The sequence below is a fragment of the Sardina pilchardus genome, chromosome 3, assembly GCF_963854185.1.
Source record: "Sardina pilchardus chromosome 3, fSarPil1.1, whole genome shotgun sequence".
NCBI lineage: Eukaryota > Metazoa > Chordata > Actinopteri > Clupeiformes > Clupeidae > Sardina > Sardina pilchardus.
In genome coordinates, this window is record NC_084996.1 from 29,375,614 (window position 1) to 29,400,836 (window position 25,223).

At 44.8% G+C, this 25,223-nt stretch overlaps 1 protein-coding gene and 1 non-coding gene across 2 annotated transcripts; both read right to left on the reverse strand.

Moving 5' to 3' along the window:
* Positions 1 to 522: 522 nt before the first annotated feature.
* LOC134075969 (reticulon-4 receptor-like) lies at positions 523 to 20,104 on the reverse strand. Its single transcript, XM_062530994.1, has 6 exons — positions 20,098 to 20,104; positions 17,307 to 18,449; positions 2,943 to 3,060; positions 976 to 982; positions 884 to 890; positions 523 to 536 (listed from the first exon to the last, which is right to left on the reverse strand). Exons 1-6 carry the CDS (start codon positions 20,102 to 20,104, stop codon positions 523 to 525), a joined length of 1,296 nt encoding a protein of 431 aa, XP_062386978.1.
* Positions 12,875 to 12,946, reverse strand: trnat-cgu (transfer RNA threonine (anticodon CGU)). The gene has a single exon. It is a non-coding gene; the product is annotated as a tRNA-Thr (tRNA).
* Positions 20,105 to 25,223: the final 5,119 nt, after the last annotated feature.

Consider the following 25,223-nt stretch of genomic DNA (forward strand, 5'->3'; position numbering starts at 1 on the left):
TACAATGTGTTGTATTTACACAATAACCGATAGCAATTATATATCTTTTTTGGTAAAAGTCCCCATACAACAACCTTGCATGTCCTGAAGATCCTGAAGGAGCGGATAGTCTAAGTCTTCCTCTGAGGTGCAGGATGAACACCCAGTTTGGTTGTGCAGGGGTGACCTGAGACCTCTGACATACTTAAAAACAGCAGACACAGAAGTTAGAGTGGGCCGCAGGAAGGTACAACAGGGATCAGTGAAGTCCAAGGAATTATGTACCCCATAATCATATATATTTTTTTTGCAAAAAGGCTACAATTTCTTCAACAAAACAACTTATTTATAGCTGCTGCGATGCAGTGAATGTGCGCTCGTTGCCTCGCGCAGTTGCCTCGCGCGCCGCTTGTCAGAGACGGCAGACCCCTCTTGAGAGGAGCTGTGGAGAAAGATGGAGAGAGCACAGGGGTAGACTGCACAACACAACACAACACAACACAACACAACTAGATCACATCACAACCACACAACTAGAATACATCACAACCACGCAACTGGAACAGGGGCACAACACAACACAACACAACACAACACAACACAACACAACACAACACAACACAACACAACATAACACAACTACACATCTGGATCACATCACAACCACACAACTAGATCACATCATAACTATACAACTAGAACAGGGCACAACACAACACATCACAACCATACAACTAGAACAGGGCACAACACAACACATCACAACCATACATCTAGAACAAGGGCACAACACAACACAAGCACAACACAACCATACAACTAGAACAAGGGCACAACACAACACAAGCACAACACAACCACACAACTAGAACAAGGGCACAACACAACACAAGCACAACACAACCATACATCTAGAACAAGGGCACAACACAACACAAGCACAACACAACCACACAACTAGAACAAGGGCACAACACAACACAAGCACAACACAACCACACAACTAGAACAAGGGCACAACACAACACAACACAACACAACACAACACAACACAACACAACCACACAACTAGAACAAGGGCACAACACAACACAACACAACACAAGCACACAACTAGATCACCACTGCTCTGTGCTGCTGTGCGCTGGGGGCGGCGGTAGTGTAGTTGCTCAAGGAGCTGGGGCAACATGCAGTAGCTTGAAACGGCTTCTACCGTTGTGCCTTGAGCAAGGCACTTAACCCAGAGTAGCTCTTGAGACTATGGCCTTGTTATATAATTGAAATGTAAGTCGCTTTGGATAAAAGCCGCGTCTGCTAAATTAATAAATATGAATGTCAATGCACCACCATCCCTCCCTGTCCACCTTAAGCTTATGCGTTGGGAGCACTGTCTGTGGCCCATTCAAAGTGTCTGCTATGCGTCACCCAGGTGGGTGCTACACATTGGTGATTGGTGGTTAGTGAAGTTCTCCCTTCACTGTCAAGTGCTCTGGGAGCCTTCAAAAGAGCTTTATAAATGTTGTTATCGACCTCAAGTTGTCTGATCTCAAAGGTAGCCATCATCCCTCAGGGAGCCTTTTTGATTTCACTCTGAAAGATCAAAAATATAGTCGTTATTTCACCCATCTCTTCCATTTTTTTTAAATGAACTAAATTCACCCTCATCCAGAGACAATTTCGCAAAAAGGAAGGAATAGAACTTCTACAAATATTATCGGAGCATTCTTTGCCACTTTTTTCCCCCCTCTTGCTTTGCACAAACCTGCATGCCTAAATCATGGCAGGCTTCAAAGTAAAACCAGCCTCGCACTAGCACGCCACGGCCGTTCTCCGGTCGTTGTAACCTTATTTGACATGTCTAGCTGGGCGGAGCTGTCATGTTTAACATTTAGTGAGACATAAACCATTTTAAGAGCCTTGCCGAGTCCAGGCAGCCCTCTCTGTGTTGTCTTATGGGAGGTATGCCAGGGCAGCGAGCGCTGATACAACATGGCATGCCACATTCCTGACTGGCAGACCACCCTAACGCCCTAACAGAGAGCATCCATAACTCCACTCATGCCATTCCTTTTTGGATTTATGTGGTTGGTCAGATTTAAAAAAAAAATACAAAAAATGTTGCTGCAGGAGGAACTCTTCAAAAACGTTATTACATGGTTACGTGCTACGATTTCTTATAGTTTTGGAGAGGCTGCTGAAAAGAAAAGGAGGTGTGAAAAAAAACAGGGTTCATTGAGGGTTCTGTTTGTCTCCACTGGAGGTATTGAGCTCTTGGTTCTTGTGACAGCAGTAGCAACAGTATCCTGGTGGCCTTGGCTGAGTCCGTGTTTGTGTCGCTCCATTCCTGCCGCCTCCATTGGGCACAGGGACCCAGTCAGTGCTTCTGTGGAGAGCAGAGAGACCGCCAGCAGCCCTCACCGCACTCCAGTAACAACAGCAGCTCTGCCTTGTCCAGACGTCGCTCTCCCTGTCTCCTTGTGCTCTCTTTGACCATAGTAGTCCAGACGTCGCTCTTTCTGTGTCTCCTTGTGTTCTCTCTCTGACCATAGTAGTCCAGACGTCGCTTTCTCTGTGTCTCCTTGTGTTGTCGGTCTAACCATGTTCTCCTTCTCATTTCTATCCTAGTTTCTATTTCTTGTTGTCTTTTTCTCCTGTATCTCCCTCATTCTATTCCTTCTCTCTCTCTCTCTCTCTCTCCATATCCATCTGCTACAATATGGCTGGTCACAAGTGCAAAACTGCTTTTGTTTCTTCTGGCCTTCTCCCCAGTTTTCCGCTCACGCGCGGTTGTCTGATCTGATCTGATCGGGCCTGGCCTGGCCTGGCAGAGCCCTGGGCTGTGCTTCTGGGCCCGTTTCAAGCACAATGTGCCCCTCGTTTACCCTGGCACACAGCGGGGATGTCCAGGGCACCGGTGCCAGTGCCCGGGCCTATAGGGACTGTGCCAGGCAGAGTCATGTAACCTTGTGGCTTCCATGTTGGTCTGGTACCATGTGGCCTCCATGTTGATCCTGTACTCCTGGCTGAAGAGCATCCGGTCTGGCTGGGGGGAATCTTCGAAAGTGAGGCCTGTCGTAGGCCCTGGAGAGAGAAGGGTTTAACTCAACACAACAATTTTACTATACTTGGTGACTGTGGCCTTGTCAGAAAATATTTTGATTGGTAAGCCAAGCAAGACAACCGCACAGAGACAGACACACATACACAGCCTACACAATGTTCACATATTCTCTCCCTTACTCACTCACAAACTCACACACACACACACACACACACACAAGCGCACACTCACACTCATACCCACACTCTACATCTCTCTCTCTCTCTCGTTCTCTCATTCACACACAGTGAACTTGGGCAAACTCACTCAAACTTATCCACACAAAAGACACGCACGTGCTCCCATACTTACAGACACGGTCCACGATAAGCAGACCCAATGACAACAAGACAAGCGATTCCTGGAGCTGCAGAGCCGTGGCGTCCAAAACAGCACACACAGAGCTGGGGTGGTGCTGCCGCTGGATCTAGCTACAGCTATGTGGCTCGTACTGAGGCATATTTTGGGTTCGGCATGAGAGCTTTTCCGACACCCCCGGGGGCCCCGCTGAGCCGAGGAGAGGAATATTAGGATTGTTTACAGTGCTACATCTCCGATAGCGGCGCTAATACCGCCTTCGACTGGCTCGACACCGAGGGCCTAAATTGCTGCCTGCTGTTTAAATAGCGGCGATTGTTCCACTGGGCGGCTGCTATGCCGTGCGGGGGGACACAGAGTGAGAATCGCACCTATTTCACGAAGGAAACAGGAAACAATACGTCGTTTGCACAGTTTGCTTTGGGCTCGATTGCTGGCATTGGATTCTGAGAAGATTGGGAGATTTATGACTTCAGGGCCATCGATCCAACAGTGAGAGCTGAATATCAAGCAGCCTCCTAGTTCCAGTTAGGTAACTGGGGTTTCAATAGAAGCCTCTCTTGAGTTTCATACAAGTTCTAGTGTTCTAGGAAAAAATAGTCCAGCAGTTGTCCAACTGATTTGCAAAACGTCAACTTGATACAATCATCCTCCATTAAGCAGTCACTCACTACATTATAAAAAATATAAAGATATGAATTATAATAAAACAATAACTGTACAATCAGGGGACATTTTTGAGGGAGTTTCCCCATGTAGATTGTTTTACAGGTGTTTTGCACATTTTCCCTTTTATGCAGATGTTTTCTTTTACAGTGGAGTTCTGAAACAGGAGCTACAGTATGATGAGGAAGTCTTCTTCCTCAAACAGAAGGTCATGCCTCTGTAATAGAGGAAAGTCACTTACCCTGGTCCATTCACAGCTATTGCTACAATGATGAATTTCTCTCTCTCTCTCTCTCTCTCTCTCTCTCTCTCACACACACACACACACACACACACACACACACACACAGTTCATCATAAATTACCACAAATGACAGCATCCCCGAGAGGCTTCAGGGCTGAATCAATAAAAAAAAAAAGCTTGACATCCATAACCACAGAGTAAAGTGTCATATTTCTGTATTTTTGAGTTTTGATTAAAAATGCCCGAGGCAAAAACGCAAGTCTATGAGATTAAGTGTAACAGGTTTTCCCTTGTTTTAACAAAAGTGTTTTATGAGTATACTGTGTACATACTATAAGTGTCCCTGTTGGGGACCCCTGCTTTCCGAATTGCATTTCCCATGTCCCAGTGAATGCCTCTCTCCCCTCCCCCTCCTGTGTCTGTCTGCTGGTGGAGACAACCTCTTCTGACTGTGTTTGGACAGTACATGGTGCCTGTTTTGTTGCACTGCATTGCAATTGTGAGAATCACTACAGGTGTTGAACCATACGTGCATGTGTGGATGTTTAAGTGCACCCATGTGCTGGGCATGTGTGTGTGTGAGTGTGTGTGTGTGTGTGTGTGTGAGAGTATGTCTGTGTGTGCAACCGTGTGTGTGCATGCGTCCGTATGTGTGTGTGTGTGTGTGTGTGTGTGTGTGTATGCATCCGTGTGTGTGTGTGTGTATAGCACATGCAACTAAACAGGAGCAAGCGTGTACCTGTGTGTGGTTAGGTAAGTATGCATGGGATTACAGGTGTATTCACAACTGTCGTTGCTCACTGTGTGCAGTAAAATGTAGCTTCTGAACGTAGCCTCTGAATGCACCCCAAAAAAGAACCTGATTCACCGGTAGATTTTATATGCAAATTTAGCAAAGTTGAGTATATAACACATTGGAACCTGTGGTGCATACAGAGGAGACATCTTATTCTTCTCTGAAATAAAAAAGCTGTGCAAGTTACTCAAAGCTTTTGTAAAGCAGTTTGTCCCAGCGAACTGGACCATTTCTTTGCTTGTGTAAAGACGCAGTTTTTGGTGATGTTGTCTTTTTATGGACCCCCAAATACAAACTGTTATTTGGGAGAAATACATAAAGAAAGAGTAGTATATACTGACCAACAGCAGTACTAAGGGACTTGACATAAGCTATAACAATGAAACAAAGTAATACATTTAGCTAACTGCTATTTCAGACATTAGGACGGATGCCTGTCAGAGGGCCAGAGAAAGGGATTTGATGTCACAAGAGCGTGGCTAAAACTGACACCGCAGAGACTTAGTGGTTAGCATTCTTATTTGTTTGACTGATATGAAAACTGAATCAATTCCCACATGTGCCCACCAAAGAGAGTATGTGTGTGCCTGCAAATGTAACATAAAACTAGATTAGCCTCTTGCTGTGTGACTTTGACGGATTGATTTAAAAAACAAAAAGCAAAAAAAAAACCATACACACACACACACACACACACACACATATATATATATATTGCACCACATATTCAAGCCTGCAAAACCAACGTCTCTTTTCTTTCCTTCCTTCCTCCCGCAGAGAATCTTTCTTTTTTAATTTTAACAACCTCCAATTACCTCCCCGACGTTTCCTTGGACTACTGCAGCGGGCCGGCAGCTCATACGGCATGCTTAGCACGGACTTGAGCCGCCACCGTCTCCAGCCACCGTCTCCGCGCACTGGAGAGCACAGAGAGCCACTTTTCATCTCCAGCAGGACCTCACAATGTGCCCGAAAAGCCTCCGGTTAATATGCTACTATAATGTGGGTTGGGAAGCGAGCCGAACAGAGTATCCTACACTCTGTGGGTTTGCACTGTCGGGACCGCCGCACCGACCTTGACCAAGAACAGCCTCGGTTTGAACAATTCGGGGGACACAAGATATTTCAGGCTGCCTCGCTAAGATCAGGGTTGTGTGTGTGTGTGTGTGTGTGTGTGTGTGTGTGTGTATGTGTGTGTATGTGTGTGTGTGTGTGTGTGTATTAATTAGAGGCATACTGTGTAGCACACTAGTGGACCTGTCTTGAAGGACCCTTATGACATTCCACACTCGCTCCCCAAGTGGGTCACATGACTCAGTCGCCACGGCGTCCACGGCATGAGTCATTCCTGCCGTGGGCGCAAGATGCCATCATGGCCATCACCTGCCCGCAGACTGAGACCGAGAGGTCAGCTTCCGAAAGTGGCACCCCTCCCAATTACTCCCATATAGTCGCTGTCATGGTCATTAGTGAACTGGAGTGATTCATGCAGCAGATGCTGCCCTGCTGATGAGTGCAATCTGCTGCCTCATCGCCATGGGAGGTGCAGAGGAACACATGGCGGAATGGCTCACTGTTGCTTACTCACCAAACCTCAAAGATTCCAATTTTGAAACCAGTGCTACAGGTCTCTCTCTGGAGGGAGAGGTTGTGAAAACGTGTGTGTGTGTGTGTGTGTGTGTGTGTGTTTGTATGAATGTGTGTGGGTGTGTGTCTGTCCGCTGTGTGTGTGTGTGAATGAGACAGAAAGAGAGAGACACATATAATGGAGGTGTATTGTTTGCATTTGTGATATTTCATGTGTGTCAATTTTTGTCTGAATGGAGAGTGAGTGGTGGAGATACAGGGCAATGCTGAAAGACTGGTGCGATATCTGTCTCCAGCAGTGTGTGTTTGTCTGCTTTTGCGTGTCCGGAGAGTGATAGGTATGTGAGGCAGATGAGGGCTGAGCTACAGTATGTGTTTGTATGTGGTTGTGAGGCTGTGTGAAATCACAGTTTATCTGAACATGAACATACACACACACACACACACACACACACACACACACACACACACAGTCTGTGAGGGAAGGAGAGAAGAAAAGAGAGAGAAAAAGTGATAGCGGGACAGGGGGTGATTGAGTGGAATCAGTAAGTTAAGTATATACTATGTCCATGTGTATGTGTTTATGTGTATGTGTGAGAGAGTGAGAGAATATTAATATGATAAACACTGTATACATGTTTGTGTGTGTGCCTGTGTGCCTGTGTGTGTTTGTGTATGTGTGTGTGTGTGTGTGTGTGTGTGTGTGAGAGGGAGAATATTAAATAGATATATTAAACTGTATCTACACGAATGTGCACATGTGTGTCACTGTGGTGTGTGTGTCTGTGAGAGAGAGTGAGAGTGAGAGAGATGGAGAGAGAGAGAGAGAAAGAGGGAATATTAATATGATAAATATACTGTATCTACATACAGTATATGTGTTTATGTGTGTGCCTGGGTGTGTGCATGCGTCATGCTTTGAGCGTGAGATTCAAGAGTGAAGCGGACAGCAGGAGTTTGGGAGCTGAGCCATCAGGTAGAGTCCACTCTGACCACCCCTCTACCCCCACCCCGGCCCCTACCCCCGTGAGACCCCAAGTCCAGCCTGCACTCTGCCTCTCCTCTTTTAAACTATGATGCAGAGTCACACAGAGCACTCAGATAGTTGAGCAGCAGCCAGTGTAAGAGTTGGTGGTGTGTGAGTGTGTTTGTGTGTATTTGTGTGTGTGTGTGTGTGTGTGTGTGTGCGTGTGTGCATGTGTGTGTGTGTGTGTGTGTGTGTACGTGTGTGCGTGTGTATGTGTGTGTGAGCGTGTGTTTGTGTGCTTGTATGGTGGGAGGGGGCGGACTTGGTACTTCTGCTTTAAAGAGTTCTGCTGAAACAGTATCCTGCTTTGTGTCAGCAGATCCGTAACAAACCAGATGTGAAGCCTGAATTCTGCCCTGAAAATTTAATTCACCACTTTAGAGCATCTTATTCGGGGAAACACGACAAAAGAAGGTCAGCCACAGATGTAGATTAAAAAACCACAGAAGCACTGCTAAAAATGCTCCCTCTGTAAACGGAATCAGCTCTGCTAAGGAGACCCTTTTTACCCTATGGCACAGTTTCAACAAACAGTGCAATTTCTGACAATTACCTGAATGTTAAGAAAACAGCACATGACTTAAAGAAGAACAGTGCCTTAAATGGAAACACTCTTTCTCTCAGCTGAAACACATTTTAATACAACTGCATTTTGAAACCAAGTTGCATAGACCATTGTCTCTGTCTGAAGATAAACATATGTCTATAAGTGAGCTGCATTGTGTCTTTTGAATTCAAACACAGCCACATCTTCCTCCGTGCAAAAAAAAAAAAAGGAAGAAAAACACAAAAATCTGCTGAACATTGCAAGAGCAATAAGGATTTTTAGGGGCATTATGACTGAGTTGATAAAACACAGCTGCCCCTAAAAGTCCCTCATTTTTCTTGCTGCCTTTTGGCTCCTTCTTCCCAGACGTGTGTTCCAGCGGAGCTTACAAGCTTGCTTTTGCCCACGCCATCCTCACTGGCCACTGGGTGCAGAGGCTTGCCCAGGGGGAGAGGGGGCGGAGGGGATGGGGGGGGGGGGGGGGGGGGGCAGGAGAGGTGTCAGACTGAGGAGAAAGCAGAAGACAGGAGTAATGTGAAAGGAGAAGAAGAGTGAGATGAGAGGGAGAAGGGAGAGAAGAGAGGAGGGGAGAGGAGAACAGGAGAGGTGTCAGACTGAGAAGGAAACGGAAGACAGGAGTAACGCGAAAGGAGGAGAAGAGTGAGAAACACAAGATGAGAGAAAAGAAAGGAAAGGAGAGGACAGAGGAAAGACAGATGGTTGATTGGAGAGGAGTGATGAGACAGAGGAGTCAGAAGTTGGTTGTTTTAAAAAGAAGGGAATGAGTGAGAGGACATGAAAGGTGGGAAAACCAGGAAAGGAGTGGAGAGGGGTGGAGACCAGACTGAATAGGAGGAGAGAACCATGGGAAAGGCAATGAGTGGAGGGCTGAGAACAGAAGATGCCTGGAGAGGAAGAGAGAAGAAGAGACAAGATGGGGGGACTGACGGAGTAAGGGAACGAAAAAGGGGAACCAAGGAGGATTTACAGTAACAAAGTGTAGAGGACAGATATGCACAGAGTAGGAGAAGGAGGGAAGTAGCCACATGCAAAACAACCAGAAGCACTCAAGAGTGTGCAGACATAAACCATGACCAAACTCTTTTTTTTTTGTTTCTCACTCTTTCTCTCTGCATCCAAAATGAAATGAAACTCTTCAAGCTTTCCCACGAGTGGGAGCCGTTCCAAAATGTAATGAGCGTGACCTGTTCCATGCAACACCTTTCCACCGAACCACTCATTTGTTTTATAATCCTTCACACAGACAAAGACAAACAGACAGACAGACAGATCAACCATATTGAAAAAACACAAAACCTCCGAGACAGAAGTAATAATGAGAACGCTAGAATGCTGGGCTGAATCAGAGGAGAGTGCAAAGCAGCTCTTTTTGCCACTGCTACTACAACTGCCTCCAGCAATGGGGGAGTCGGCATTCTGTTACCCATCCAACGACCAAAAAAATTAAATTAAGACGAGAAAGAGAGTGGGGGTGGGGGGAAAGAGGGGAATTTCTCTCACTTCCTCTTCCAAAATGGCATGCCAGCCGTTTATAAATTACTTATATATATATATATATATATATATATAAGTAATTTATAAACGGCTGTATATATATATATATATATAAAAAGGGTTGCGGACTAGAGTGCGCGGGGGCTGCCTGTTTGTGCCTTTGGGGGGAGGTGAATGAGTTCAGCGGACTCCTTTCCCTGAGTGAAGGCTTTTCCCGGCTGAAGAGAGGGTGACTTCAGCATGAACTCACAAGTCACTCAGCTGGCTGCAGACATATGATGTTGAGAGAGGCCTGACCAGAATGTTTGAGCTCTAATCAATCAATGCCCATCTGTCTACTGGGAGGGCCCGCAGAAACCACAGAGTTGTATGAAGGCTGTGTCTCCATCATTCATTCACCTTAACACATTTATACCCATTTGTTGCTACGTCAGGATAGCAAAGCGGTAGATTACTAGGAAATACCTGGTGCCAAGGCATTCGGTACATCAGTTACCCAGCTGATGGACCTGACTGGACGATGCTGAATACCGTTGAGAAACTCTTGGCAGGCAAACCGAAGCACTGCTATATCTCACAACTCCAATCAGAAACCCTGGTCTTCATCCCAGAAGCTCCACAGCCAACAAGCTCACTCAAGCTGTGATAATCCAAGCAGATAACGAGCCTGCAGGTGTCACAGACATTGACAATACACAGTAGTATTTTGTAACCTTTTTCTTAGAGATGGCAAAAGGCACTTACCACCCTGAGAAATAGCCAGATAACCTACTACATGGGTTTTTTCTATTAGAAAACATTCATTCTTAATACTTTATATAGACAACTAAGTAATGTACTTCTTAATGGAGGTTGGATTAGGTTCGAATAGCCTATTTCTTCCAGCAATAAAAAAAACAATATTTAGCCTACTGATCAGTGAACATGTTGTTTTGCACTCATGTAATTGCATGGATCCATTGTGCTGTCCCAACTTTCCAGAACACTCAGTTTAGTTCTTCAAACACAATAAGACCAGAATGAAACAAAAACAAAGAGCAGGATATCTTCTACTATCATTATGAACAATTAAAATGTTCACATGATGTCGACTCCCAAGAACTGTTTTTTTAAGAAAAGAAGAAGAGAGAAAGGAAGAAAGGAAGAAAGAAAGAAAAAGAAAAAAGGAAAAGAGAGAAAGAATGAGGTAACATTTTAAATATCAACAGATGACAAACTGTGGGTTGTTGCTTTCACAGCAGCTCTCCAAAGATCAGCATCACTTTGATGAATGAAAGTATAAAACTGCCATGTTGGAAATACAAAATAAAGTAGATGACATGGACCAGAGACTGGGACTTTGTAGGCCAGTTGAGAGATGTAGAACAACTCACTTTGCCCGCAAAGACCCAACTTCTGATTCACTGCTTTGTGCCAACATCACGTCGTTTTAACTGCGAAACGAACCATCTCCAGTGCTCGATTATAAGCATCCAAATGTTTGTTTGCAATGAGGAGTCTAGTAACCCACATACAGGAACATGTGAACTGATTATCTAATTTCAGCAAGCGGTCAGAGTTTGGCCCCAGAGCTGTGCGCTTCGGTCTGAAGCCTCACGTGCTGTGCATGATTTCATTCAAAGCAACCTTACCTATAGCCTGATGTTTCCATATTCTTTCATTTCTAGTAGACCTCTAACTCACTAAAATACCCACTTCAAATTTACAACGTGCGAGTTTGCCAAAAAGGTTTCAAAGTCGTAAACTTAAAATCTATTTACCTTCCAGGATCTCCAGTGTAGGCAGTATATAAAAAAGTGATCACTGAAGTTGATCGACGTCCAATTCATTATCATAACCTCACTCCAAATACACGAAACTGCAATGCGCTATGTATCCCACGATGGCAACTGTTTCCGAGGGAACATACCCCATACTTCATCACAGTCCTTATCCACTTGAAAAGCTATTTTTCTCCAAAATGATAATATAAAAACAGTAGGCTATATGATGTAATAAATCCTGATGTCGACTATAATAGAATAAGCGCTGAGGAGCTCCCAAAGTTAGCTATTGCAGTCCATTAAGGTATTCAACAACTTACTGGAAAGTATATTACTGCTATGAGAAGCTTCACACGGGTGCTCTGCGTCCGCAGAGTGAGTGAGTGCGTAACAGCGTTTTGCAGCAGGAGACGACATTGATCTCATGTTTGGGTGTTCTGCTACGGGCTAGGCAAGTCGACACTCCCTAAAAAGGACAGCGTAGGCTACGAAATCCTGTGTGTTATGTCCGACGCACCTCTTTCTCTATCTGACCCCCACCCCTCCCACCCCAACACACATGCGCGCGCGCGCACACACATAATTCATCAACTTATTATTTTTCAGTCATACGCTCCCAAAACGTTGACACACAAACACACAACATCAACATGCTAACAGACGCATGCTCCCAAACGTTGACATTCAACAATTCAACATCAGGGATGTAATAGTTTACAATAGGTCATAAAGGTTACAGTCAACTTTGGTAAGGACCCACGTGGAGACTCCTGGCCATTTGGAGAAATATCTGTTCTTGTTCTCCTTTAGGAACAGTTGTCGACTTTTTGGAGAGATCTGTGTTTGTTAAAAGTTATCTGAAAACGAGTATAGTGTGGCAGAGTTTACAGTGAGGACTGTAACCCACCTAGGCATGACTGGCAACCGTTTTCAACATCAACTGCGCAATAGGAGATTTTTTTGTTTAGGGCGACATCCTTTGGTCATAACTAGTAACGACTCTTACACACTGAGCCTATTTATGTCCGAAAAAGTGCAGTTGACATCGTAATCAGCACCAATAGACTAAATTACCATGTGAGGTCTACGTGACGTGTAGATTACTTTGAGCGACATCTACAATTTGGCAACATTTTGCTAGCCATCAGCTTACTTTTGCTGCCTGCGCTATATTTGTGGCTTCTGAGAGCAAGTCGACAAAGGGCACAACTCTTCCACCGAATACTTTTTTCATTATAGGCAACTTCCAGGTTTCATGCTGTGTAGTGTTCTCTGTTCCATTGATAGTCAGCATCACATAGGCCTATCAAAAGTGAATTGATTAACACACAGAGGCACGGACGGGGTTCGAACCCGCGATCTTCGGTTTACGAGACCGACGCCTTACCACTTGGCCACCGCGCCAGACAGCACTAGTCGAAGCAAGAATAGTACACATTTAAAGCTTCAATTAAACACGTTTTTATTTAAACGGACTGAGTTTAAGCTATTGCTTTTCTATAGAGGGCCTACAATCTCAACACAATATTATCATGAGTGAGATGCCTACCATCCATAGGTCTTGTTCACTTGGCGAATGAATAACGTAGACTAGTTCTGGTTGTGCTTGCATCGTCCACACGGACTTGTGGCTAAAGCTTATAAAGATTCGTAGCTTGTCTTCTGCTTTGGGTCACTGCAGTGCTCTCAATTGAAGACACGCAGGGACACGCACATGTCAACATTCTATCTACCAGTTCCACCATGGCCCTCCCTGGCAATCAAACTGTTAGATTGTTGCCAGACCCGTAATGCAACTCTTAATCCTTAAAACAGAACAGCGGAAGAAACTGTAGCCTTGGTTGTTTCAACCCGAGATGTGACGTCAGTCAATATTTGTGATTTGGACAGTTCTCTCATTTATCAAGTCAAATTATTATTATTAGGTATACCTGGCTATTGATGTTGTTGTTGTTGTAGTTTTTAGGCTATTATTACTAGCCTATCATTAATATTATTAGCCTGTCATATATTATTTATTATTCTTCAGTGGTTCCATGTTGGTGGAATGAGTTGCCCAGTGCTCTCCGTGCAACAGTTTTGGATCTTTTAAGAGGGGTCTTGAGGCATATTTGTTTAATATGCACTTAGTCTATTGAGCGTTTGTTATGTGTTATGGTTTGTATAATAGTAGGCTATTGTTTTGTTATAATTTGTCCATTGATAGAATTTGACGTTGATTTTTGCTATTTTCCTTAAATTTAGCCTTACCATGCCATAGTTATTGTTATTATATGATTGATTGAATGACTTATTTAATTGATATTCTCATATTCATTGTTTTATTTCTCATTAGGTTAGTGCTTAAAATGATTGTTTTAGGCCTATACAGTTTTATTGATAATAGGATTGCTATTCTCCTTATTTTGTAATTGTTCACAGTTAATTTAATTTGTATTGTTATTTATTTGTACGTCGCTTTGGACAAAGGCGTCTGCTAAATAACTTTAACCATAACCATAACCATAACCATTATTTCGGGTCTATGCTGCAGTCGGGTCATGGGGTGACGTGAAACACGATAAAACGGACGGAAACGTCTGTATTATAGTTGAATGAAACGCACCAATCGTTGCTTTAGGCTGCGTCAGGAGTCAATGGTCCCCAAATATTTCCCTTTTTCAACAGTGTTGGCCCAACTTTGTCCACTGTTAATCTTCCCATCACATACAGTGCATCACTCAGGTCTTGCCCAATCACATTTGTCTACCAGCTGACACAGTCCTCAACACCTCAAGATGGTTACAATAGCCTAACTGGCCAGTGTAGCCTAGGCTACGTGATAGAGATAGAGGACATGCTACAAGATTTGTTGGGTTGAACTAGCAAGTCCACTCTGACAGAACAAGTGGTTTTGTGACTTGTGGATGAAGGAGAGTAGCCTATAGGCCAGTCAATCTAGCGTTTGACCCATAACTAATTGCAATAGTAATAATTCCAAGTTTTTTTGTGATCCCTAGGTATATCTAATTAACATATAAAAAATCTACCCATTTATATTTAGTGGAACATACTTTTTTTCAATGTCAAAGGTAGCAATTTCCAATGCATTTTGCCATTGGGATTTACTACTGGTGAAATGGGTAAAATTTTAAACTATAGATATCAAATTGAAACTTTCACAGTTGTTTACTTACATTAAGGCAAAGATTTTTTGTATTGCAAGTTTTCTGAAATGTGATGTTTAGATATGCAAATGAGACCAGTTTTACTTAAATATGCAATAATTTGCATATATTTAAACTAAATCTGAACAATAGGTACAGTCAGCTTCAAAATAATTGCTACATTTTGCTTCTATATTGGATACCAAAAGCCTATGCAAAGGGAATATTAGATATTACTTCATATCACCTCAGAAATGAGGAAATCAAGTCAAGTCAAAATCAATACGTTTCAATGGAAGTACATTATAGAACAAATGATTGTCAATGATATGGTATGATGGAAGTATCTCAGTGCATGCCAACTCACTTGATATGCTGTCTAAAGGTCAATATCTTCCTTATGTGACTTGGCATGTGACTTGAGATACTTCCATCATACATGAATATGAATATGAATATCATGATTCAGAGTGAGAACATTATACCGTGAGACGGATAAACCCTGCCCGATCTGCCAGAGATTGGATGTCGCCCTGCAATTCAGACTGGAAACCTCCACATTTTTCTTTCCTGCTTCCGTCACAAATCTGCGGGGACCAAACACAAAACGGCGTACCTGGATCGTTGGTTTGATTGGTTGAAGGACTATCCACTATCACACCTCTTGTGCAGTAAAAAATACAAATCAGATTCCCAGACTAATGTTCAATCTTAAAAGACTGAGCTTGGTGTGGTGATAGCCAGGCTAGGCCTACTATAACTTCTCTTTGGAGTTTCAGCTCAGTTGTTGCCCCATTCTTCTGACATACCCTAAGATACCACTTTTTTGTCTAATGTATAATTGGATATAATGTCTAATTGGATAACACTACGACCAATGTTTTCTGACTGATTCCGGAAATGTAGCAGCACTGTCGTCGTCTGTTTAGCTCGCCTCTGGCCCGCCAATATCAGATACACTGATGTGATTGGTGCAGCTCGGCTCCAACGGCTTGGGTAATGAGCATCATTACTGATTGCCAGAGTGACTCGCTGAGCAAATTGAAATTTTGCTCTCGCCAGAACTCCGGATTCTAAGGTACCAGAATGTAGAACTTCAGCAGAAAATGGAGCCCACTGGCTGATGCACACCAGATTCTCACCACTAGATGGCCTCCTTGTACTTGTACAACTGTCAGCACATCTGTAAGGGAAACTATGTTTCAGTAAACAAATATGCATCTATTTCTGGGCTTATTTGTCTACTCATTTCATATAGCATCTGTCAATGTATACTCGTACAATGGAAAAATATCTTTAATCAACAGTTTGAAAGTGCTCTCCCCAACTGCACACAACACGCTCTCCAAAGGTGTGAAGGGATTTATACAGGGTGAGTGAGCAGCTGCTTACTGGCTCACTGATGCATAAAGAGCTGACATACAGCAGCCCTATACAAGTGCACTGTTCATCATAACATTAAATGATTATGAGATCCAATGATGCACTTCATATTACACTTTCATCTGAAAATAGTACTCAAACATAGGCTAGTATTTTTTTCTTTTTCAAAAAATCCATCAGCCATAAGTTTTGTTCGATTTTATGTAAGAAAAAGAAAATTTTATTTATGATACATTTATATTTACGTTATATACAGGTTAAATGGGGGGAAAATAACATGGACACATAGGTGACTGCATTTTAAACCCGTACCACAGTGTGATGCCAACACCAACAATTACAATAAGCAATAAAACAGTTATATAAGTACACGTGTCAATAAAATAAACTCTGACATAGTAGCGAAATATGCATAAAACTATAACGGCCCTGATTTACTTAAGGCTTTTTGTAGGGTTCAGAATTGTTCATCCCATGCAAAACCAACACTGAACACATCTTACTTATTGGTGTACTGTATGACAATCACCTTGTGAGTAGTCAGGAATTATGTAATTGGTTTTGCACTTGGTAGAACGTTTTTCTAGTCTAAAGGGTTTCAGTAAATCATAGCCTTCATCTGATCTTTGGGGCAATCAAGAGGATTTCAAAACATTCCCGGTACTCAAGGCATGTATCATGTGACCTTGAGGTGACCTGTGAGGGACTACAGATGTTACGGCACGGCAGGTTTAGCTTTAGAGTCCTGGCCTTTCCCCTCAGAGTGCTGGAGGGGAATCAATAGAAACAGCACTAAACCACTGAATGTATGTACACCACAGTAGATGCAACACTGCAGATAAAAACATCAACACTCAGCTCTGTCTAGGTAAAGGTGCCCCCCCCTCCTCTCTCTCTCTCTCTCTCTCTCTCTCTCTCTCTCACCTCTCTCTGTCTCTTGCTCTTTTTATGACTGACTCTTTTGCCATTTCATGTATTATATCATAAAATTCATGATCACAATGACCAAAATAGCCAAACTACTGGAAGCAGCATTATGTCAGCAAGATTGATGGTCGATCCACTGTCGACACGACAATGACCCTGTGTGTTCTGTGAACACTTTTTCTGTAGTGGGTTATCAGAGGATCTCTGGTCCTCAGTCAAGTCATGGCTCTGTTTTCCCCCGGGCTGATTCAGTGTTCCAGCCAAATCACCTTGGTTTATTCTGTGAGTGTCGTTCTTTGATTCCACACCCTTGGTTTTAGAAATGTTCTCTTTCTCCTTCAGGGGGTTCTTTGTGATCTGTTGGCTGTTGAAGGAGGAGAGATCCGGAAGCCCCTTGTCGGAGAGGATTGAGGACTTGTCCGAGTTTGTGAGGCAGCACCTGGGAATCGCTGCCCCTAGTGGGCTCTCTGTGCTGAAGAGCTTCCCGTACCGACTGTTCCTTGTGTTCAGCAAGCTGGTCCACGTATGTCGGTGGCTGTCGTAACAGCCCTCCAGATCGTCGCTCTTTAACCTTTTCAGGTCTTTTCCGACATGGCGCTCTGGCACGTGGCACTCGAGCTGCGAGCTGGACCCCTGGAAGGTCTTGAACCAGTCCCACAGCGTTCTGGCCCGACAGTCGCACACCCACTGGTTCCCGTTGAGGCGCAGGTAGCGGAGGGCCACGAGGGGCTCCATGGCCTCGCCGCTCAGCGCCGTCAGGTTGTTGTGGAACAGGAAGAGCGTGGCGAGCCGGCGCAGGTCGTGGAAGGCGTGCCGATGCACCGCGCTCACGCGGTTCTGGTGCAAGAGCAGGCTGTCCAGGCTCAACAGTCCGCGGAACATGAAGTCCGTCACCGTCTTGATCTTGTTGTTGTGCAGGTGCAGCACGGCTAAATTGGCCAGGTCCAGGAAGGTGTCGTCGTGTATAGCCAAGAGGTTGTTATCCTGGAGGTAGAGGTACTGAAGGGAGGACAGACCCATGAAAATGCCGTACGGCAGCTCGGACAGCCCGCAGCGGTGCAGGTGCAAGGTCTGCAGCCGGGACAGGCCGCTGAAGGCCGTGGAGCTGATGGTCCGCAGGTCGCCGTTATCGCCGATGTCCAGCTCCTCCAGGCGTTCCAGGCCGTAGAAGGCCCCCGCCTCGACGTGCCGCAGGTTGTTGGAGTAGAGCCAGAGGACGGTGAGGTTGCGGCACAGGCTGAAGGCGGTGGAGCGGATCTCCGTCAGCTTGTTGATCTGGAGGAAGATGCGCTGCACATGGCCCGGGATCTCGGCGGGGACGGCGGACAGCCCGCGCTGCTGGCAGGCCATGGTGAGGCGAGGCTCGCGGAAGCAGCTGCACTTGGGCGGGCAGCCGTCGACCGGAACCCCGCCCGCCCACAGCCAGAGGAGCAAGAGGACGGAACCACGGACTGCAAACGAAAAAGAAAAGGAGAGAGAGAATGTGTTAGTGGGAGACATACCTTTTTAATTGTTTCCAAGAATTGTTGTTGGAATTGCATAAAATGTTTACCATGTTGTAAGTCGCTTTGGTTAAAAAGCGTCAGCCAAATGTAATGTAATGTACAGTAATGTAATGTAAAGACATGGCTATCCACCGACCAGTGTGTCATTATTACTGGGTGCTAATATCTTTTTTTTTGCCTTCCACCACCCCCCCTCTTCGGGGAACAACTTTGTTTTTTAATTACAGCTTTTTTAGTTTAGTTTTTTTGGGTGCTAATATCTCATTGAAGTATGTGTCCTGAATTTAATTGTTATAGTCACACCTCCCTAACACAATTCAGTGTCTGTTTACAAGGGGTGTAGTTGCAAAGACATTCATCCCTGGACCTGGCTGCTAACACTGGCTGATAATGCGGGTCAGGGATGTGGCATATAGGGCCAGTGAAAACGCAATGTACATTTTGTTCTGATGGTCCACCAGCCCACAGATGCGGCAGCCCTTTGGGATTTGTCCCTCTTTACCAGACTGCCAGTGCAGCAGTGCAGCGTGTGTGTGTGTGTCTCTCTCTCACTCTCTCTCTCTCTCTGTGTATTATAAACTCTCGCTAAAACTGTGCTTTCCTCTGCCAGTGTGAGGGCAGGGCTACTTTCTCAAACAGAAACAGAGGAGGAGGACAGTAGGGTGAGTAAGGGTTCTATTTTTACAATCCCAATCCCTGACCTTTATTGCTTATTCCTACATGGCCCAGAAAAATGGGTAAAGATACACCAGAGGAGTGTAGCAAACCTGCCCAGATATCGTGCAGAGACTACAGCCATTTTAACACTTTGCAGAGCAGTATGTTTTAAAGACATTTATTTCCCTATTGAGGAAGAAAGAGGCTGTGAACGGTTGTCTGATATTTCCACTGTCCAGATCGAATGCACTCACTGTGATCAGTTTCTCACTGTGATTGAAACCAAATATGGGATTCACATGGGAGCATGGGCTTGATTCTAATTACCGGTCTTGATTAGCGTGCTAATGAACAAACACAGGAACATTTGATACATTTGATAGGGCGGTAGCAGCATAGTGGCTAAGGAGCTGGGCTAGTTTGCAGTAGCCTGAAAAGTTGTGGGTTCAAGTCCAGGCTTCCAAGCTTGTTGTATCCTTCAAGACCCTTAAACTCCAGGGACAGTGGCCATTGTGATATACAGTATGTAACATATTGACATACTGTAAGTCACTTTGGGTAAAAGCAACTGCTAAATGACTAAATGGAATGAAATGTAAATAGTACAGTGTGCAACAACCCCCTGGCAACAGATGATATTTCTGAGAAATATAACCCTTGTGCTCTTTCCAATAGTCAGAATATTAGTTTCTAAAAACTTTTAGATCTCAGTTGTGGGTACTGTTCTTACAGTATAGGCTTCTTTTTTAAAATAACTCCTAAATGTTCGGAGTCTGACTTGCTGATACAATAAACACTTGAAATATTTAATCACAATTTTAATATTTTACTCACTGCTATTTTAGTCATACTCTTGTGGTATACGTAACTTACTGGAGGTCTTAACCAACCTTTTAGTGTTCATGTAGAAGTCTTAACCTATTCAATTTTATCTCACTTGTCATCCTGATAGGAAGTGTCATTGTGTCACCTGCAATCTATGCCAAAGAATACAGTAGGTTAATAAAATTGCAAACTCAAGAGTTCCCTCAAAGACATTCAGTTTTATTTCAAAATTGGAGTGGATAGTTGCCCTAGTTGCTGCCAAATTTTTACTCGTAATATTTGAAAATGAACCAATGCTTCCAGGAGGGAAAAGCTTTTTTTATTTCCCCCATGAAGAGACACGGAACAAAATTGTTCCTCCTGGTCGTGCACAGCCTTCCAGGATGGAGTAGCCTGGGTTGACTCCTGTGAGAGACTTTTGTCAGGCAGGCCTTTCATAGCCCTGCTTCAGGAGGAGAGAGAGAGAGATAGAGCGAGAGGTGGGGAGGAGGGGAGGGTAGAGGAGGTGGTGGTGGTGGGGAGGTGGGGGTTGAAACGCGTTGCATTATTTAAGACCTTCTCCCCATGGGGCATGCCTGTGTGCACTAAGCCCCCGGTGCGAAGACAGCCCTTCCACATTAACTGCCACGATAAGCCGTAGTGGCCTGAGTACGTCCGGTGCGGTGTGCTCCCAGCCCTGGTTCCAGACCACGGGCTACTCAGGCAAGCTAATCGTCCCGATAAGAGCCTTCTTGGTCAAGGCCCCTGTATTGATCCCCGGTACTTTTTCTACATTCCGCGGGCATGTCCAGCGTCTCAGCGCCTTCTCCCGGGCTCGCTCGCTCGCTCGCTGCCGAGCCATCTGTCTATTTCCTGCGCTCCTTTTAGGCTGCTTTATCTGCCCAGTGAATAATGCAGGAGATGCAGTCGATGGGAAATGTGGATTTTTATTACACTCAATCCAGGAGAAAAGGGACTAACAGCTGACCGCAGCGACACACGGCTGATAAAGGAGGATTTGGCGGCTGTCGATTGCACTGCTGAAAATAAGGGTGTGTGTGTGTCTGTGTGTCTGTGTGTGTGAGAGAGAGAGAGGGAGGGAGGGAGGGAGGGAGGAAGGGAGTGAGAAACTGAGAGAGGAGAGAGGAGAGAAAATCGCAAGCTACAAAGGCTTGGGAATGCCAGAACTCACAACACAGCTTGTCACTCATCAATTCCTCTCCTACCTGGTCTGCTGCACTTGGTGCATTAGTATGCTACAAGGGTTTATTGACCTGCTGAGCAAATGACATGTCGCCACCCAAATCTGCAGCAAAGCCGCTGTGGCGTAACATCCCAACTCCAAACAAGGAACACTCACAAGTGGTAATCCAAATTAAAATATGTTCCTGAACAAGACGAATTGAGCACAGCCCAAAACTATAAACGAGCCTCTTAAAGGGTGGTGACTTTTTAAGTCTCTTTTCAGAATAATGCTGATTAATTATCTGCAGTAGTGTGCCCTCCGAGTAAGCTGTTGTTTCTGGTCTCTCATTTATACGTCTTCCTTTTTAAGAATAGAGATAATCTGTCAGTCACGAATGTATTTTGTCCCCACGATCTTAGCAGGAATCTTATCCCCCCCCCCCCCCACCCCCACCTTCCAGCATCTGAAAAGGACCAGAGATTGCACCTATCCTTGCATGGATGCTTTTCTGACATGTCAAAGCGTTTGTTCGTGCCGCTGTAGCATCCCTTCGTGTTTCTCATCTGCTGTTATATCACAAGCGAGTCCTTCATGCTATAGTCTACATACAGCACACGCGCTCACCATCAGGAGAGCATTAGGAGGACCAACGACAACGATCCTGGGAACCGGAGCGCTGAGAGGCATCTGTCAGGAGGTAGCGTGTTTGATTCAGGGCTAGCCTGACAGCAAGCTGAAGGGCATGGCCTGAGAACAGGAGCAGACACGGAGAAGGGACAGTAATAGACAGAAATGGCTCCTGAGTCCTGACTACTTGACTTGTGGTGCAGGAGAAGATGAACAAAAAAAGCACGCACCCAACCAAACTCAGTTTGAGTTACAGCTACAGTATGAGTAGTGAGAAAGCTTCACACTTCAGAAGGCATCTGCACATATGGATGCAGACAAGAGTATGATGTGCCATCCCCAAAACACCATTGTAAGCCTGCAGATATAAGCTCAAAGAATACACTATCTACCCCCATAGGAGAACAATGTCAGTTTCTGAATTTGTAGAGCCTCTCATAAGGATTTACTTGTCATCTCTACAGCAACCTTGGCTAGATAAAAAATAAAAAATAAAAAAAAAACCTTGATGATGTTACAAGGTGCAGTGATGTCTGTTAAGGGTTTTGTGCAGGAGTCCTCCTCACTTTTGTTTAGGAGGGATAAAGGATCTATTTATTCAGAGTGTAGGAACAAAAGGAGGAGGTGGAGAAATTAGTCATTTCCTCCTCGTGTTAGCAGAGAAGGTTCTTGCTGCGCACACAAACCATGTGGGTACCTGCCTCAGCGGCCAATTCTCTGTTCTGCTTCACCTGTTTGTTATGAAAATGGCACCTGCCAACACCGTCTGAAGATGAAACGGAACGTACAGAATATTGACAGGCTTTTGTCACGGCAATTTGTGTTTGCTTGCTCCGGGCCTGTTATGTGGACTCACAAAAAGTCCTGATTGTTCAGGTCAAGTGAGGCATTGCGCTGCATCAGATCCCAGATCAGCCGTGAAGGGCAGCGCGTGGCATGGAGCGGAAGGGGACGAGTCTAGTGGTTTGTGCCCGGGGCCCCTCCTGGCTCAACATGACTGTCAGATGGCGTTTAAGGTGTATTTAACAGGCCACAGAGACACAGGAAACGAAGCGTGGAGGGGAGTCTCAACTCACACAACCTGTTAAAGCCCATGCACGTGAAAAGCCATGGAAATGTGCAAAACGTGCCATGCATTATTTTATGTCTATGTCTATGTCTATTTTTTTTTTTTTTTTTTTTTTTTAAAGCACTTCATTGTTTTTCAAAAGCTGAGTGGGCTGATTCCCCGTCACCTTTATTGTGTGGAGGGGGAGCGGATGCCACTTTTACTGTGCGGAGAGGCAGGATGCCAGATGGATTTCCACGGGGTATTTCAAGTCTGCCTCTCACGGTTTTCTCTCTCTCTCTCTCTCTCTCTCCCTCTCTCCCTCTCTCCCAATCCCTCTCTTCCTCGCGCCACCCTGCTCCGCGCGGTCTGCGTCAAGCTTGGCTCCGACTTCCTCCTCCCTTGCATAATTCACACCTGCAATTTCTAAGCCACAAACACAATGGCGGAACTGTTTACATTATCCCTCTCCTTCCCCCTTACTTGTCCGCCACCAGAAAAAAAAAGCATCACCATTAAGAGTCTTCTCCACTTTCCAGCCTGTCTCCTCCTTTACGGAATTCATAAAGCATCCTCCAGTGTTGACAAGAGCTCCATTTGAATGAATTATGAATCCCTTGCGATCCCTCCCGATGAAAACACCAATTGAACCTTTAAACTGTTGTATTGCACTGGGTGGAATGTTACTGTAAGTAATTATCCTTTGCAAAAAAGACACAATTTAGCCTTCAACTAAATGGGGAAATAGAGTATCATTATGTTGTATCAGAGGCACTTTGTTTTGAGAGAACAGTGTAATGTCCTAGTCTCAATCTATACCTGTATTTATAAGATGGACATTCAGACAGGAAGATAGACAGATAAATGGATCTATTTTGGCTGGCTTTGATTGCTCTGATATTAAGATATTTGGGCGCCGTGTGCATGCGTACGCGCTTCTTATCCTTAAAGCCGACGAGAGAACTGTGGCTTCAAAGTAAGATTTGATCCTTTCAGGGCTCTCCGCGCCCTCGTGGCAAGCGCTTGATGAGGACTCTGGCTATCTACTGAAAATGGAGTGAAGTATTTTCAATGAGCGCTCGCTGAAGCTTTGTGTCCTGATGAGACAATGCAAAACAGTGGCGTGAAAGGCACTCTAGTCTTATTGTACTGTAGAATGAACAACCAAATTAATTAAATTGAGCAAATCAAAAGGGAAAAAAAGAAAGATATTTCCAAAACATCAGATCTAAATCGAAGAGAACACTCAACAGCCAGAGGAGTATTTGATCATTGGGGAGAAACTCACACTGCCACACTGCAGAGAATTTGCTGTGTGTCTTCCATGTTCTCTCTCTCTCTCGCTCTCTCTCTCTCTCTCTCTCTCTCTAACACACAAACACACTCACTTTCTCACACTCTCTTTCTCTCTCTCACACACACACACTCACTCTCTATCTCTCCCTTTCTTCATATGCACACAGAACCACACACACACACACACACACACACACACACACACACACACACACACACACACACATACACACACACACACACATTTCTGAGTGAAGTGAGCCCTTCCCTCTCCCCTCACCTGGAGCTCTCTCTCTCTCTCTCTCTCTCTCTCTCTCTCTCTCTCTCTCTCTCTCTCAGCTCTGAGGTTCGGTCGGCCGGCCAGCCTGCACACATTCTCTTTCCCCATTAAAAGCCAAAACACAAAAGGTCAGCCCACCAGTCCAGGGAAATGGGCAGGACGGAGGAAGCCTACATACGGAAATAGAATCCCGCTGCATTAGAGGAGAGGAGAGTGAAGGAGCCTCCATGGCCATCTAAGAGCGCTAGAGGAGAGAGCCACTGCATTTGTTAAGGGCCAGCAGGGGTCATGTTCGCTGCATGGGCAGCAAGGCATAAATATTCTATCGGCCCTTTCTTTCTCCGTGTTTCCCCCGCAAATAGTGGCATTTGTTCTGACTTCCATGGCCGTATAGGATCTCTGGCTCCTCCACTGTTGGGTGTTACGGGCATCCCAATCTTCAGGCTTCCCTGTCCCTTGTTTTCTCCCCACACCAATTCTCCAAAGATTTCTCTCTCTCTCTCTCTCTCTCTCTCTCTCTCTCTCTCTCTCTCTCTCACTCTTTCTCTCCCTTTCTTAATGTTGGTCTACGACAGGCTGTGGTGTTGGTGAGATCAAGGGATACATCTCTCCAACAAGGGAGAAAGAAATGATTTAGTTTTATATGCTGCACAGATTGTCAAAGCTGCCTGGGCCTGTCCCAGTTTGCCCTGAGACTAAGAGAAATGTGTGGAATCAGGAAAGAGAGCGAGAGAGAGAGACACAGAGAGATAGATAGAAAAAAAAAAAAAATTAGAAAGTAAAATGGGGAATAAAGCAGTTTGCTTGAGAATGAGATGAGAT